This window comes from Ammospiza nelsoni, chromosome 21 (genome assembly GCF_027579445.1).
Source record: "Ammospiza nelsoni isolate bAmmNel1 chromosome 21, bAmmNel1.pri, whole genome shotgun sequence".
NCBI lineage: Eukaryota > Metazoa > Chordata > Aves > Passeriformes > Passerellidae > Ammospiza > Ammospiza nelsoni.
Genome location: NC_080653.1, coordinates 8173847 through 8191744, shown reverse-complemented (window position 1 = coordinate 8191744; position 17898 = coordinate 8173847). Strand labels below are relative to the sequence as shown.

General features: G+C 43.3%; 1 protein-coding gene across 2 annotated transcripts in view; it reads right to left on the bottom strand.

Moving 5' to 3' along the window:
- Positions 1–4956: 4956 nt before the first annotated feature.
- The window catches only part of GOSR1 (golgi SNAP receptor complex member 1), a 28803-nt gene continuing 15861 nt past the window's right edge, over positions 4957–17898 (bottom strand). For both annotated transcript variants that reach the window (XM_059486910.1, XM_059486911.1), the window contains exons 6-8: positions 16067–16096; positions 10435–10517; positions 4957–8915 (exon numbers count right to left, since the gene is read on the bottom strand). In XM_059486910.1, coding sequence (XP_059342893.1) covers positions 8791–8915; positions 10435–10517; positions 16067–16096 — 238 coding nt within the window. In that variant the 3' untranslated portion in view covers positions 4957–8790. The remainder of the gene's footprint in view (positions 8916–10434; positions 10518–16066; positions 16097–17898) is intronic.

Sequence of the window (17898 nt, the reverse complement as noted above, 5' to 3'; positions counted from 1 at the left end):
TTTCCATTTTCTCTCTGGCTCCTAATGCTGCTGCTGTTGGGAATGAGCAGCTCAGGGACTCCTTGGGCTCTCCAAAGCCTCTCAGGAATCACTGGGGAGGTGATGGAGCCCCGGGCTGCAGAGATGAGCAGCACATGAACATCCTGGCCCTGGTGTGCAGAGGAGAAACCCCCAGCATGGCCCAAAATGAAAAATTGCAACCCAAATTCTCCCTGCTCATAGAGCAAGAGCAGCTTCTTAGCTGCAGAGATTTGAAAAAAAGATTAAATTTGGGTGTATTGTGGACATCTTCAATATTTGAAGCAGCTCACCAAACACACTCCTGATGGAGAACAACAAAAGAGTTTAGAAAAAATGAATGAAATTAATTTGTCTTTGTGAGGGTGCTGAAAGGCTCCATCTCCCCATTTCCCTACCCAGATCCAGCCTCCCCTCTGCAGACAGGAGCTGTTCTGCAGCTCTGCACCTTGCACCCAGTCCAAAGCTGTCTCTGCTCCTCTGTAAACAGAGTGGGAGTGACACAGCCACAGCTCCACATCCCCACAGAGCCCTTGGACCAGCTCAGCATGGAATCAGTGGGGCTGGAAAACTCCTCTGAGATCATCCAACCCTTCTGGGATCATCCAACCCCTCTGAGATCATCCAACCCAACACCTCTGAGATCCTCCAATCCCTCTGAGATCATCAAACCCCTCTGAGATCATCCAACTTCATCCAAACCCTCTGAGACCATCCAACCCCTCTGAGACCATCAAACCACTCTGGGATCATCCAAACCCTCTGAGATCCTCCAATCCAACCCCTCTGAGATGACCCAACCTCATCCAACCCCTCTGAGATCCTCCAGCCCAGCCCTGCCACGCTCACCACGTCCCCAGGTGCCACCTCCTTGTGCCTCTGAGCCTCCCAGGGATGGGGGTTCCACAAGATCCCACATGGTGGCTGTTTCTGTCACATCTCAGAGGAATTCTTCAGGAATTGACAAATTTGGTAGACTTTGCACAAGCCTGGGTTAGGTGGTGAGGATTTAGGGTTTGTGTGTTGGAGGAGAGCCTGGCGTGCCCAGGTGAGTGGGAATTGCAGCAGCAGATCTGTTTTAAATCAGGACTTTTGCTCAATTCTGGATCCTTCAGAAAATGAAACATCTCAGAACACCCAAAATAGAGAAATGGGGATTTCTCCATGAGCTCAGCTACCTTGTTTATGGGCTAAAAAAGCCCAACCAACCGACAACTGCTGGCCCCCATTGTCTCCAGCTTTGCTGTGATGTGAGATGCTATTCTTGGTCAAGAGCTGCCAGTGCTTCTGAAGCTTGTGAAGTTGTTTGCTTTAATAGCACACAGCATGAAGCAAAGCAAAGACTTCCCAGCAAAATGCTCCTTCTGCTGAGCTCACTGCACCTCGCTGCCTCCTGGAAATCTTTAATTACAGCCTGAGGATTCCAAAGCCTTTTCTTCCAATTATTTGATATCAGGTACAATTTCACAAAACCTTTGCTTTATCCTCCTTCCCAGCAAGGGTCAATGCAGATGGATCGTTTCATCAACTCCAGATGGGCAGGAAAATAAGCCAGTCCCTGACACCCTGTGCTGTAATTCCTCACTGGTCTGGAGCAGCTGGCCCGGGTATGCAGCAAACAGCAGGAAAACAAAAGGAGCCCCTGTCTTAAAGCAATGCTCTATTTCTACTTTGATTTTTGACTGCAAAAAAGAGTGGGTATTAGCTAAATTGTCCTAAAAAATGAGTTAACAGCTGAATGTTCCTAAAAAATGAGTTAACAGCTCTTCTTCCCCTGCCCAGAACCCCCAGCCCAGCAGCACTCACCTGCCAGGGGCTGCAGAGGGATCTTGGCTGCTGGGTTAAGGAGCCCCATTCCCTCAGGAGGAGTGGGACAGGCTCATTCCCCTGGGATGTGGCTGTGGTCAGACCTGAGGGATGCTGGTGGTGCTGCAGGACGGCCAACCCTGCCTGCCTGCCATGGCAAAGCTGACTGCAGGAACTCAGGTTTTCCAAGACCAAACACACACCCGAGTGAATGGAAAAGATCCAAATTCCAAAATCCCCACAGCAGAATCCCTCCTTTGCCTTCCCAGGGTGGCACAACTTGAGCTGAAATCACCCTGAACTTACAATAACTTCTCATCCCACCGTGCTTGTTGGTTTTCATTTTAAAACAATTTCACCTAAGCCAGAGCGTAGGCTTGGGAATTATTTACATTTGCTGAAATGTTTGCAAACACAGGAAGAGCTGGCCAGCAGATCCTGCTGTAAGGAACACACAGCCTGGAGGTGCAGTTGCTGCCAGTACAAAGATCTGTTTGTGCAGAGAGGGCAGACACACACCAGGAATGGTCCCTGCTGGAGCCAGAGCCCCCTCCTGCCTCCTTCCAAACTTATTTCTTTACATAAGCACTGCATGCCTTTATAGGCCTGAGTCACAAACCTCCCCACCTCAGTAATATTTTGAAGTAAATTTAGCCCTGGTGATACATGCCTGACCTAGAGGGAGCTGCATTTCCAGCACAGCAGGGAAATATCCCCATGTGCCCCCTCCTGCACTGGGTGTTGTCCCACATCAAGGCTGACCAAGCCCCAGGGTCACTCCAGCCTCCCCTGACACTGAAATTGGGGCACACACAAAGGATCCCATCAATTTCCAATGGGGACAAGGTCCTTGCAGGGTCCTGTCACTTTTTAAAGCGATAAATTGTGGTTTGTGTGTTAAACCTGGACCTGCCAGGGCCACCCGATCAGCACTTTCCCAGCTACTCACGATTTCTTTTTACACCTGCAACATTCCCGAGCATCCTGCAGCGTCTTTAGAAAAGGCTCCCTTTAAAAAGCTGAGGTTTCAGCAGCATTTCACCCCGAAGGAGCCAGCTCAGCACAGCTTGGAGCAGGAGGCTCTGTAGCAGATGACATGCCCAGGCACAGGCACCACGAACATCTTGGGGAAGTTTCCACTGTACAGCTGGCAGCTCAATGGGGCTTTGCAACCTGCAGAGAGCAGCTTCTATTTTCAGTGCAGCTTTAGAAACACAAAGGATGAAGAATACTGTCCCCACTTCCAAGAACCCTGCATCAGACGGAGGGGTATGGGCAAGGGAGATAAGAAAAGAAATAAAACATTGAAACCCTCCCTGCTTGCAGCATTTGTGGGAGAGCCCCGTGCTGGGCTTGTGCACCTCAGGGGTTATCAGTGAATTTCCTTCAGGTTTGCCTTTGATTGATAAGCTCCAATCACCCTGGACAACCCTTCTGGAGTTCAAAGGATGCATTTTTAAGAAAGAAATGAAAATTATGAAACAAAAAAAAAAAAAAAAAAAATCCATGTGTTTGAAATGTCTGGACAGGAATGAAAGAATTGGACAGGCAGTGCAGATAAAGCAGCACAAGATGTAAGATGTGAACAGCCCCGATGGCAGGCGACCTCTCCAAACCCACAGGGTGCCAAAACCGAGAGAACCAGAGCACAACCCGCGAGGAGAGGATGGCAAACGCTGCTCCAGGGGTGCTGGGGCTCTGATTTCCAGCCAGGCTCCTCCCGCCTGGCTCTGGAATCTGGGTTAGCAAAGCCTCAGGGTCCCATTAGGAACAAAGAACAGGGGAAGGGCTGCGGATGGAGCGGGGCAGAGCTGCAGCCAGGGGAAGGTGAAGGCGACAGCGTTAATGAGCACAGCCCAGCTGCCAAGGCACGGCGCTGGCAGCACGGATTTTCTACCTGGAGATGGTGCATGAAAGGCTGGCATTCGGGAAACGGCAACACCAACTGTAAACATTGAGGTTTTCTATTAAAACGCTCCAAAATCGAGTTCACGGCGCTGTACACCGCCCACGTTCGGTGAAAGGGAGGAAACAAAGGCACTGGTGTGAATTTCTGATGGAGGGCTCGGCTCCCTTTCAGCAGGAAAGCTGCTGGGGAAAGGCTCATCCATAATGCAGAACAGCCACTGCGCCCAGGCTGTCAGCAAGGACAGCGCTTCCCAACGCCAACAACGCTGCTCTGGGAGGGGGATGGTTAAAAATATATATCCTATGCCTGTGCCACTATAAATTATTGACTGTACAGGGAGCAGGAAAAAAGGATTCAGTGCCATTAATAATTAATTTTCTAATCCAAACGAAGATGGAATTTTATGCACCACTTATTACCAGCGCCGCAACTGGAAAAACTCACTGCACTCCCACTGTCTGGAACCAGAACTGCCTTTCCATTTTCAGAAGTTTTTTTGAAGTTTCTCCCTTTAGCTTGAGCCATACAGTCAAAGCTTTCCCTTGGGAGAGCATCTGGTCACTCTTGAATATTTAGCAGGCATTAAGGATACAGAGATGCATCCCTGCTTTAAGGCAGCGTTTACAGGCACAGCACGACAGCTCTGCAAGGAGAAATCCCTCTCTTCACTCCCAGGTACCACAACAGCAGGCAGCTCTGCTGCTCTGAGAATACAGATTTGGAGTGGCACTGAAAGATTTAGCATTGATTGCAAAAGCAGCAGGCACAAGGTGGATCCTTCAGGCACAATGCTGCCTGGCTGGAACAATGAGGGAGATAGACCAGAGCACAGTGGGGCTGGAAAACCACAGGGTCATAGAGTCCCTCCTGTCCTGAAAACAGAAATTCACAGAGAGAGATCTTCCTTTTAACACTTACCTCTAAAGGAAACCATCCCTGTCCCACCTGGTGAAGAAACCAAAAAAATAAATCCAGGGAAAACCACCACGAGTATAACCAGCCCCCTCCCAGGCAGGAGAAACACAGGCCCCAAATAATTTTGGGTCAGGAAAGGTTCCACCACGTCTGATATTTGACATAAAACCTGAGAACACAGGTTTTGTGTCAGAACACACTGATTTGTACGTCCAGAGACAATTCCAAAGGGTGAGATGAATCCCCTCTGCATCTTCCCTGAAGTTTAGGTAGGGAGAGATTGTCAAGGGGAGAAAGAAGCAAGCACCTTGCTTAGAATTCTAATTTATTATTAAATTACATATCAAAGCCTTTTTTTAAATTTAATACATACAGAGAATGCACAATAGGTGAGAACAAAAATAATTACAGTTACAATAGAAGTTTCAATAACGTGTATGAAAAAGAAAAAAAAATATCAGAAAGTGCAATCAGAAACTCATTTACAAGGTATGGGACGTTTTGTGAGAAAGGGCTTTGTTTTGGGTGAAGAGTGTTTATTGAACTGCTTTCCTCACTCAGTACCACACTGACCAACAGCTGCTTCTATACTCAGAATTCAAACATCACCACTCAAATGTGCAGTGCCAGGAGAGGTGCAGGGCACAGAGGGCACTGGAGATGTGACCTGGCTCAGCTGTGGCTCACTGTGCCTCTCACTGCATTCTCCTGTCCTGCACATTCCACAATCCATTCTGCTATAAGGAATTTCAGAACTTCCAGAATTTCCTCCTTCAGCAGTGACAGCTGTTACCCTCTCCTTCCTGTCTCAAATGAAAGCTTTGGGACAAAAACCAGTAAAAATAGGAAAAGGTTATGCCTCAGGTGATCTTGGGAAACAAGTTGCTACATTTAGAGAGTTAAAACTCTCATTTAGTCGTGACTAAATGAGCTGCACCATCAGAAGGGGTGGAGCAGCCCCAGCTCCCTGTGCAGCTCTGGGAAAGCAGCACCTCAGGGGACACAGCAGGACAGCAGTGAACATTGCACCTGACACCTGCACATCACCTAAAAATCTACTTCTGCTCTTTCATTGCCAACATCCAGCAAGGAACTGACTCTTCTCACATTTACCTTAATGCAATGAAAGGACTTGTGAGCTACGAATGAAAATTCTTGTCGATTACTCAGTAATCCAGCAGTAATTTATACCTAACTTTGATATGCAAAACTCCTGAAATCAATACTGGTTAAGAAAAAAGTGTTGCCCAGGAAGGTCAAAGCCCTGGCAGTGCCCTGGGGAGAAGCCACAGTTGTGGACACAGTTCTGGGTGTTGCCCAAATGCTCTGCTGCAGCACCAGAGACTGAGGATCTGGTGAACAGGTGAAAAATAACCTAAAGAACAGGGATAAAAATATTCCCACATGTGTGAAGTGTGGCACCAACATTACCAACACCATCCTTTGTGCTCCAGTGCCTGGCCAGGTTTGGAGAAGCTGCTTATCTGCTGGGAAGGATGAAGCAGAAACTGAAAAAGAGTGTCTGTGTGTGTGAAACACATCCTGTAAAATACCCTGGATTTCCCCCCTTCAATCCAGTGCTCAGCAATGATTTTCTTAGCACACTTCTGTTGGGCTGAGTTAGGAAACCGCCACTTTGGCAGGAATTGCAGGAATGAGGATTCTTTAACCACATCTTTTCTCCTCAGAGCAGGAGGAACCACACAGAATGAAAAACTCCAAGAACACATTTAGCAACAGGAGACACACAAACCTGTATTTTGGGATGTGAAGCAGAATGCTACCAATCCACTGTGTTCATTTTCCAGTCCATTGTCCTGACCAAGGTCCAGGCTGTTAGAGATGAATTGTGAGGCTGATTCTCCTGAATTTGGAAGCCTTTCCCTGGGCCAGATGCAAACACATCCCTCCAGGGAGCACAGCACAACACCCGCTCACTCTGCCAGATGATGATGAAGGGAAAACTCCAAAGATAATTAAATGTATTTTTCAACACAAAACTGACTCAAAACCAGCACAAACAAAAACCATGGAGGGGCTGCCAACACCGAAACCGTTTCCAGTAAAGCTTTATCAGAGATAATTCAGCATATTTCCATTATTTTATACTAAAATATATCAGTTCCTCCAGAACATTTTCATAACATGAAAAATCAATTATGTTTACATATTTATTATAATCTACATATTTTCCATAGCAGCTTTTTCACAATAAGATTAAATATATGCACCAAATAATCAGTTAAGTCCAATAAAAAGACTTGTTATAAGATTAAATAAATGAATTTATTTATGGTACTGAAGATCTTATATTGCCAACTATAGAGCAACCAAATCCTACAAATCCTAAACAGATGCACAAGTGCTGATCAGGGTCCCTCAGGGTGGAGGAGGAATCAAAGAAAAGGCAACAGGGAGAGTTTGATCTCCCAACACACAGACCCATGAATAACCCTCCTTTATCCATCAAGCTTTTTCATAAACCCCCTTAATAAACACTTCATTTCGAAATGAGAACGTTCCCAAATCAACCAAATAATCACCCTTTATTTCAAATTCAAGCCCCACAGTTTTACACATCTTAATTCCAAATGCTTCCAAATCCCAATGGCAGGATGGCTGATTAGAAGCCCTTGTTGACTTTTTAGCACAGGGTTATTAAGTCTGCAAAGAAGCCTTTAAATCCAGACATTTTGGGTGTAACAGCGTGGGTTTGCACACTACACAAGTCTCTATTCCCTCCAGCTCACAGGCACTATAAAATGAAGTAAAAAATTGTGTCCATCCCACTGGACTCTGCTCCAGAGGAGAACATGAGGACTGTGTGACATTTGTGGGAGATGGAACACATGGAATCTGTTAGGAGCACTCTAAGTGGATTGTGAAAAGAGTTAATCAAGTTCTTAGAAAGGTATTTCAGTGCCAAGGCTCGAATTTATTGGGTTATGATATGACAGATGGAAAAGTGTTGTTGAAAGAGCAGAAAAAGCTGTGATCTGGGAAGCTGCAGGACCAAAGCCACTGCAGATGTCAGCTTTGTTTACAGACAAACAACAGGGTTCTTTTTGCCTGTCCAGACCAAGAAAAAGTTTTTCCCCCCCAGAAAATGGTAAATAACACTTGTTTCACTATTCATACAGTCAGCTCTTTGCTAGGAGGAGTTATGTCCAAAACCTTTGTTATAACCATCATCATTTTCATTTCCAATCAACAGTTTAGATCATATCCTTCTTACCTGCACTATCAGAATAACTTCACCTAAATTACAGTATAGGCTTTGTAAACTGCTTATTGTGTCTTTATAAAGATCTTTTATGATGCCAGCCAAAATGAAAGCATTTGCACCCGAAAGATTCCTTCAGGTGAACTCATGTTTGGTCACTTTTCAGATGACTGAACACTTGAGTAAACAGCTGCTGGGACACTGTGCTCCCTTTTTACACAGTGGGACTTTGTCAGTCCCTTTAAAGCCACAAAAAATCTTATGATCTCCCTCAGAGGGTACTTTCATATTCAAGTTCTGTGCAAAAAGTGAACACAAACCCCCTTTTTTTTTTGTTAACTTTGAGGAATTTGTGTGAAGCACAGTTTTCACAGCATGAATTATGCAGAAATAACTAGAATCTCAACCAGGAGTTAAAAAGAATTACAGAACATGTATTTAGTAGTAAAGCAACCTGAAGGCTTAAAGCTGCAATATTCATCTCTCAGGGTAAAATTCAGTACTGGGCTGGGATTAGAGGGAAAAGCCTTCCTGCTGAGCTTCCACACAAGGAAAACTTAATCCTCTCCCACTCCCCAGCCAGCACCAAACCTCCCCAGCACTGCTGAGCACTGGAACTGCTGCCCCAGTCCTGGTTAAGCATCCCACGGGCACTTACCTTGCAGTGAGAAAGGGAATTAAAGACAAACAAATCCCACCAAATTTAACCCAAAGGAAGGTGAACAGGGGAGGAGAAACACTGCAGCTTCAGCCCGAGCCCAGTGCCAGTGGCTACCATCAGAAGCTCCAGACACCCATGCTGACAGCCCCAGCCAGGAGCAGGCTGTGCGAGTCTGATGCTTCCCCCAAGTCCCTTTTCCTTGGCTGGGAGAAGGGAAGGGTGTGATGAGGTTTGGCAGAGTCCAGGGGGGAGCAGCCATCAATGGAAGGCGTAGAGGAGCAGCAGGATGGTGCAGACGCCGATGACGCCGCCCAGGATGAGGGAATCGCGGCGCTTGCGCAGGTTGATCCTTTGGATCAGGCTGTTCACGGCTGGAAAACGGTCTGGGAGGGCTCTGAGTCAAGGGCACAGCACAAACAGGGATTCACCAACAAGCCCCAAAGGCTGGATGGGGCAATGCCAACACCGGGACCATTCCCAAGCTGGGAGAAGCTGGAGCAGTAAAGGCTGCTGGATGGAGAGCAGAATTACAACTGCACTCCACTGACTGCAGACCAGCAGAGAAAAGGGAACAGCCCAGAGCTCACAGTTACACATAATTCACCACCTGACCACCTCTGTCACTCTGAGTTTTTAAGATTTTCTAAGCCTTCTGATGTTTACATTCTTGTAGCAAACTTTCTCACACACTTTCTGTAAATAACTTATTGGTTTGCGTTCTTTTGTGGAGGAGGAGAATTTGATGGACTGTTGGTTTGTCCAGTGTCATTGGAGAGGTGGCACTTTCACCCTCCAATCCACTGTCACTTTTGGAAATCTATAAATGTTGGAGTCAGAAAATAAACTTGCCTTTTCTTTACCTTGAGAGCAACAGTGTGTGCTCGTGTTGTTTCATGTCCTACAGCAGCAACCTCAATCACCATTTTAATCTCCACTATGTGAGGCTTAGTTACTTTTATTAATCATGTTTAAATGAGAATGAAAAAAAACTGGGGTGGTTACATGAAACATCTGTGGAATTTCTTCAATGGGATTCTGTTACTGGTGAAGAGACAACCAAAGGAATTTCTTCAGTGGGATTCTGCTACTGGTGAAGAGAACAACCAAAGGCATTTGACTGAGAAAATCCTGCACATTGCATGACCCACACACTGTGCAAGCTCTGTAAAACCACCAGGGTGTAAATCTATCTCTTAATGTACAAAATACAACTGCCAACAGGACAATCAGAGCTTTGTGTCTTTGGAATTGAGAATCTTTTTAAGGTCAAAGCCTACTGAGATTTTATTGGAATGTTCTTGCCAGCTGCTAAGAAACGTAATGAAATTTCTGGGTTACCAAGATGCATCTTTCCAGGATGTCATGTGTCTGACCAAACAGTGCTGACATTGTCTATTGAAGAAGGGAAGGAATAAGTGGGAAAACCACAAACGTGCCTGACTTGACAACGTGGCACAATTTTCAGCCCTGAGACAGAACATGCACAGAAACCAACAAGCCAAAATCTCACAAAAGTGTGACAGACAAGAGGATGCTTAGGCCCTCACTTCTCTTAGCTGCAAACCACAGCAAGCAGTGAGGAACACCAAGCTTCAGCTGTTTTGAAAGCAAAAAGCAGGACCTGAAATGAAATTGCACTTCTAGAACAGCATACAGCAGGGAAGGAAGGCCAGGAAATGCTGTTGCAGGCCTCGACCTGAAATGAAATTCTGTTAATTTATATGCAATGCCCAAATTTGACCAAAACCAACTTACCACATTTCCCATTAAGATGCTTCAGTCAGGTTATCAGGTGAGCCTGATAAAAACCTGACCTGTTTGTCACTGCTGATGACAGAGTGAAACATTGTGCCACAACTCTTCTGAGGCACAGGCAGCACCAATACTCAGGAAAAAGGATACTTGCCAAGGTATTCATCTTGCTTTGTATTGACTTCAACATCCCTCTCTGAGAAGTCATATTTTCTTTTGTTGCCATGGCAATGCTGGGGAAAGAAAGAAGATCAAGTTGTTGGTGCTAAGAATAATCCACAGCTCCCACAAGAGGAGAACAAGCAGGGAATGCTTCTTCAGAGGCCAATGAATGGCATGAAGCAACATGAATGAAACCACAATTTTCCCATTAATCTCCCTCTTTTACAGTTAAATGATTTCAGTTTTATGTGAACTGTTAACAGTGTGAAACTCTGAGATTTCTTGAAACAGGCAGGGTTTGACTTTTCTCCTCCAGCCCCCATGAAAACTGGTATTACCTTACAAGCAACATAAGAATGATGCTCTCATGGCTTAAGCTTTAAATTTAGAAGTTTCTTTCATCCCAAATAATGCTTCCATCACAGCACAGAAAAAAATCAGTTTCTGAAATCTGGTCCTAATTAAGAATATCCCCCATGGTATATAAGTTTTCATTTTCTTTGTTTCTTTACCAATACAAAACTGAATTTCCCATTTCAAATTTAAACTGTTTTGAAGGTCAGAAAAAAAGCAACCCTGCTCTTAAAAACAAGATATTAAATGAAATTATAAAGAATTGTTCAGTTGACAAAGCTTGAAGACACAGTGCCTGAGAAAGAAAAATATGGCAAATACTGTTCTCCTTGCTGGCACGTGTTTCAAAAATACATAAAGCAGGACAGAAATACAACAAGGCTTCATAATAACTCAGAAAAGTCACCTCTGCTGCTATTGACTTCATCTACAGGAATAATAATGATTAAAATAAGTCCTTGGATGAGTTTATGAGCCTTAAATATGGAGGGGAAATGTTCTGGAGGAGTAAAAGTAAAGTGGAAAAACACAACAGAAAAATATAAAAGGAAACCAAAGCTGTCATTTCAGAGGGAGGAAAATGTGAAATGCTGCTTTTACCTGATACAAACATACAATTTTTCAATGCAGGTATTTTAGTCCTCTAAAGTAAAAAACAACAAACTCACAAAACCACTAAAAATTTGCTGTTAAGAAGAGCACTCAGGGAATTTTGAATTACTAAGAATCAAGTTAGGAAAAAAAAAATCCTATCTGCACACAGGAAAGTTTGTTCAGTAACCTACAGATTCCCATCTCCCACCCCCACACTGACTTGATATTTGTCCAGATGAGTTTTTAATACAGTGTCTCTCAAAGCACTTCTGAATTAAGTCCCATATTTTTGTAAGATGCATCCAATGACTCATTAAAACATCCATTCATTTACAGAAGTGAAAACACAAAATGATTTCCAGTATATAAAGTGCTCCTGAGCCACCTCCAAAATGCCTTTAGAAATAATTATTCAGGGAACACAAGGTTCCTACTTTAATATCTGGGGAGTGAAACTGTCCATTTCATATAAAAAGGCAGTATGTAAAGGGTTAAGAGATTGAAACCAATTTAATTTTTTTTAATCCAATATTTTCAAGATATATATCCAATTTTTTAGCTCAAAGGGCTAGGTTTTACTGGAGAGCTCTGAAGGAAAAAAACCTGGGGTAATTATAATTTTTAATATGATATGGTCTAGTAATGAAATGTAATTGTGATATTCATGAACAAGAGCTTAACTGGATTCCAGCTACTATTAACAAATCAAAATTCAAGCAAAAAGCAATGTTGTTCACGTATAATTTGATTATTCAACCCTTGAGCTGGTTTATCTAAGCCTTCAGATCTGTAAAGGAGATTATTAAATCTAAGAAGCAGCAGAAATCAGAGTTCCTGGGGACCAGTCCAGAGATTGGTTCTGTATCTTGAGCACTGCAGATTCCTCATATCCTCCATCAGACAGTTTTGGTTCCATTCCCATCCCTGACATATGTTCATTGACTTGCTGCTGCCATTGCCTCACTGACAAATGCAGATTTTAAAAAATGAATCCCATCCTTGCCATTCACAAGATTGGCCCCATTTAGTCACTCCCAGCCCAACCCCAGATCTCAGGACCTGGTTCTGCTGTTCCAGAACTCGTGTGGACCTTTCCCATCAAAAGATGAAACATTTCTGACTGGAACAGGGATGACCCCAATTCCACATTTCACTTGGAAGCCAGCAGGAACTATTCTCAGTGCTGCACTGGCTGGAACTACCAGAGCTGGGTGCAAACCAAGTTTCTAAAACCAGATGGTATCTGGCCTGCTCTCTATATTTAATATTAAAGCCCTGCTCAAGCACAATGCTCAGCATTGCTGCACTTCTGGAGAAATCTCTCCCAGCTAAGCCCAAGGTCACAGCCATAAAAACCCCACCTATCTCCTCCCCAGAGCAGCAGGAGAATCTCAAATTCCTGTGCTTGCAGTCATATTTCCCTCAAAAGTTCTGCCACATTCCAAGTTTGCCCTTGATTGTTCAGCAGTGCCGTGGGTATGAGAGCAGCCAAACCTCCCTCCAAAGCAAACTCAACTGATATTTGTACTCAGTCTGCTCTTTTCACTGGCATAAAACCCCTCAGGGTAATAAACACTTCCAGGCATTATCCCAGATGGACAAGTCTAACATGCAGAAATACACTTTTAATGCTGCCTGAGTTGGAAGCAAAGATTTTTGAGTTAAATTAATGTTTAAGCTGTTATTTCACCCCACGCTGCAGCCACATCCATCCAGCATCACTGAGGGAAATGTAGCAAAAAATCAACTCCTGGCTTCACCCATTGAGACACATCAGTCAAATCTACACTGCTGGAGAACTGAAACAAAAATCTAAAGAAAGAAGTTGTGTTATTAAAAATCAAATAATCCACGTATTACTAGAACTCCTGCTTCATTTTGCATGCCATGAATCATACTTGCTCATTGAAATTCATGACAAGGTCTATGATTAGGGAATGGACTCTGTGACTGTGCATAGAAATGAAAGCTCTAGGTTTAAATTGGTAAAAATTCTGATTGCATCACTTATTCTTTGTCTGGAGATACATTTCTATCTTTGTATCTCTAAATATACACATATGTGTATGCATCAATGCATACCTACACTCACACCCTGGCAAATTCCTTTATTCTTTTATTTATTCCATTGTTTCCTTTGATGAAGCCTAAGATAAAAACAGAAGAAACATTTCCCCAGGAATGCAAGTGATTTTGCCTGGACACTCTGGCAAGGTGGTTGTGAAATGAGAGAATTCTCCAAACGTGGCTCATGCCTTTAAGAAGTCAACACTCAGTGCTAGGCTTTTCCCTTTTATTAAATCCTAATTACTACCTAAAGAGATAGACCAAATACATAAGGAGACCATTTTAAAAAATGGAATTTATGGCTTTGGTCTGGCTTCAGTCCAATCTGCCAATATTCAAACATTGATGGATCAGGTCTCAGAAATAGAATTACAATAAAATCCTAAGAACTTGTCACACCGTACAGACAAAACTACAAAAAATATTCCAACTGAGCCAACATAAAAACAGAAATTGTTAGAAAACAATAAGTAAATGGTCTGCTATTTTGGAGGAGTGATAATGTTTGAAAATGAAAACCTGAGAACTCCAAACATATTAAGCAAAATCTCTGCTTATATTTAAATCTGGCCAAGGGAAGCGAAGGCTGCTCCAAAAGAACTGCAGTACAAAGTAGCACATCCCACTCGCTTCTGGAGAGAAATATGCTGCAGTAAGAACCCATGGCACATAATTCATTTAAAAATTGATTAAAAGTTTAGTAATAATGACACATCTGGAGTGACAGCCCTGCTCAGTGCTGTGGTTACTGAATCATTTCAGCTCAGGTGCCCATGCACTCCCTGGCACGGATGTTTGCTCCATGGAGAGCGAGAGTCAGACTCCTCACTTCTCTTAATGACAGAAAATCAGAGCAAGGGCTCACAATTAGTGGCTGCAGCTCGTCAACAAAAGCCTCTGCACACACAAAAATGTGCTTCTCAATGTTTGGAATCAGTGCTTAGTAACAAAGCCTAAGGAAATAAAAGTGTGAAGGAAATAAAACGTGATTTCCTGACTGGCTTAATTAAAAAATGAGTAATGAACTGCAGCAGATGTAAACCTTGAAGACAGAGCAGTAGCCAGAATAAGCTAATTACATCTCAAGGAATCTGTCCTCAAACAGCTTCTTCTGCACAATTCCCTCTTTTATTTGGGTTACAATAGATAAAAACAATTGGTGAATTGGGTAAACTCCCATCTGGTAAATTCACTTGGGAGGCAGCAGGATTTGCCATCAATTAATGTCACACCCAAACACTTGTCATTACTGGGGACCACAAGGAAAAAGAATTCAACAAAAAATTCACCCTGGTTTTAACAGAGGCAGAATTCAACTCAGATTTAAGTGGAATTACATTTCCTACTCCATGTCGTTACCAAACCAGCTCTTTTTGTACCAAAAAACTGTAAAACATTTCTGGCAACAACTCAAGCAAGAATTTACTTCAGATAACAAACTGTGCAAGGTTGAGAGCTCCGAACTCCTCTGATGACACAGAATCCAGAAGCCAGGCCAATGACATAATTACCAGTAATTACATGTAATTTTGCAGGATATTAAGAGTAATAAATCACCATATGCTGCTTAATGTTCTGCTTACTTGAAGTGGCAGCAAAAAAGAAATTCACCCAACACTGAGCATTTCTGAGATGGAAAAGTAAGATTACAAGCATGACAATAAAGGAGAGGAAAGGACTAGAACCCAAAACAAATACAGCTGGGCTAAGCTGGAGAAATATTTTTGTGAGGCTGTGCTGAAATTGCACCACATTTTCAGGTATTATTGCACTGATCTGGCTCATCACTGCACACTGATGTGGTTTAACACATTCTTCCTCCATGTTAATTATCCTGAGCCCACTGTGTGTACTTAAACCAGCCCTTAATGGACACAGCCCTGCTGCAGCTCTAATTATTCTTCTTGATCATTTATGTCAGTACATGCATTGTCTGAAAGCATATCTTACTTGACTTCTTACCTTTTTTTTCTTCTCTTTTGTTTTAAAGCAATAATCTAAAATTTAAAACCATTAAATTGGGCATTATTACAGTTTGAGTTATTGGTCTGCAAAAGGTTGGCTTGGAAAAGGCACAGATAATAAAATTTGTGTTGCTGCAGTTCTGTAATGTCTAGATTAGTTAGAGAAGGTATCATTTAAGTATCCAAACAATGTAAGAAAAGATAAATAAATGTACAACAGCAATAACCTCTCAAGCAGTTGTGGTAAAAGCCCTCACCTCTATCAGCTGCATACTGGGTGCTGCATATTCTGAATACATTGAAAGGCACAGAAATTTTTTTTACAGGAGTGTCACTGTGAGAAGGAACATCCTGATTACAGGAATAGCCCTCAGCAGCTCAGCCTGGGATTCACTCTGCTCCAAAGGTGATTCACCCAAATTTTCTAAGCTAGGGTGAATAAAATATTTAAGCAACATTCCTATGTCAATATTGAATAGAAAAAACCCAAACCAAGCCCAGCAGCAATTCATTGTAGTACTGCCAAGGAGCTGGAAACAATACAGTTACTCTATAAATATAGGGACTGATATATTTAGACACAATTTAATGGAAATGCTGATTGTATGGAAAATAATGAAAATTTTTACATTCATTCCTACCTTATTGTTTCTTCTATCAGTCGATCTGAGCTGAAAGCCAAAAGAAAAAAAACAAGTTAAAGAAAGTAACAAGCACTAAGTACTACTTTAGATCACTAATCAATGATCCCAATCATCATCCTAATAAATTTGCTCTTAGAATGTTTTATTTCTGGATGTTGTCATATTTTGCTGCTACACGGGTTTGGTTTATACAGAGTTTGGAGAAGATGCACTGGAGGAGTGTGACCATGCTCACAGGGGTCTGAGGATGAGGGAAGAGATGAGGATCTGACTCCATGTTTCAGAAAGCTTGATTTATTATTTTATGATATATATTACATTAAAACTATACTAAAATAATAGAAGAAAGGATTTCATCAGAAGGCTGGCTAAGAATAGGAAAAGAAGGAATGATAACAAAGGTTTGTGGCTCGGACACACTGTCCAAGCCAGCTGACTGTGATTGGCCATTAATTAGAAACAACCATGGGCCAATCACAGATGCACCTGTTGCATTCCACAGCAGCAGATAATCAATGTTTGCATTTTGTTCCTGAGGCGCCTCAGCTTCTCAGGAGGAAAAATCTTAAGGAAAGGATTTTTCATAAAAGATGTTTGCAACAGAGGAGCATTTCCTAAGTGTAGCAAGAGCAGCTGCTGAGGAGAACATAAAACACTGAGAAAACAAGAAAAGGGGAAATAGCTCTGTGATTTATGGAGGTCTGTTTAGAAAGGAGTATTAGAGAAAGGAGCAGCTAATTTTATTGCTTTTTAATCCTGCCCACCCCTTCAAAAAATATCATTAATGATGAAAAAGATGAGATTGGGTCCATCTCAGAGCCCTGCTCAGGATCAGCTCCCCAGACCCTGGTTCATGCTGGCAGAGCCCTTCTGTGGAACAGCAGCTGGATGAGAGCTGAGCTGATGGAACTCAGCACAGCCCATGTGTCACACTCAGCCCTGGTGACAGTGGCCCTGTCCTGCCTGTCACACATTGATCCAGCCCTGTGCAGAAAGGGCAGCCCCAAGCACAGCCCAGAAGGGACATTTCATTTAAAAACCCAACACACACCACTAAAGAGAGTAACAAGATCCTTGGAGGAGTGCAGCTATTTCCCCTTTTCTGTGCTCAGCTTTCACACAGGGTTTTCATCACTGCTTTGCAGGCAGTTGTGAAATGTCACAAAAACCCCTCTTGTCACAGCAATCAATATCTGCAATGTAACCCTGCCATGGAACAGGTGCCTGCATCATTCCCACAGTGCACCCCTACAACTGCTCTGTTTATCTCACAGATTCACACAAATTCTTGAAGGAAAATGGTAAAAAAAAATTCAGTTTGCAGTTTGAGGAGGAAATCAGCCGGACAGAAAAGCAGTTTGATGTTGTACTGGCTACTGCTTCCAGTAGTAAATCAGAATTGATTGCTTCCAAACTCCAAGATGCCAGCAGGGCATGGCCACCTCCATCCTGCACCCTCCTCATCCCAAGTGTTTTGCCAGCCCCCAGAGCAGCACAGCTCTGCCTCTGACTCAGCCTGAGCTGCCTGATTTGGAACTTTTCTCCTTCCCACAGGAATTCTGGAGATCCCCCCACAGCTCCAGCTGGAGGAACGTGCTGGGCCACGTGTGTGACCTGCTGGGGAGGGGGACAGGCAAACACAATGACTTTATTCCTCCGTGCAGAGATCTGAAAACACCAAGGTTGCTATTTCAGGCTGCCCATGGCTTGAAATACAGACACAGAACAGAGCACTAAAAATATTTTGCTCAATTTTAAGCTGCCAGGGACTTGACTGGGGCAGCAAACAGAGCTGCACTCTAAGATTCACATCAGCTGTGAGCACGCTG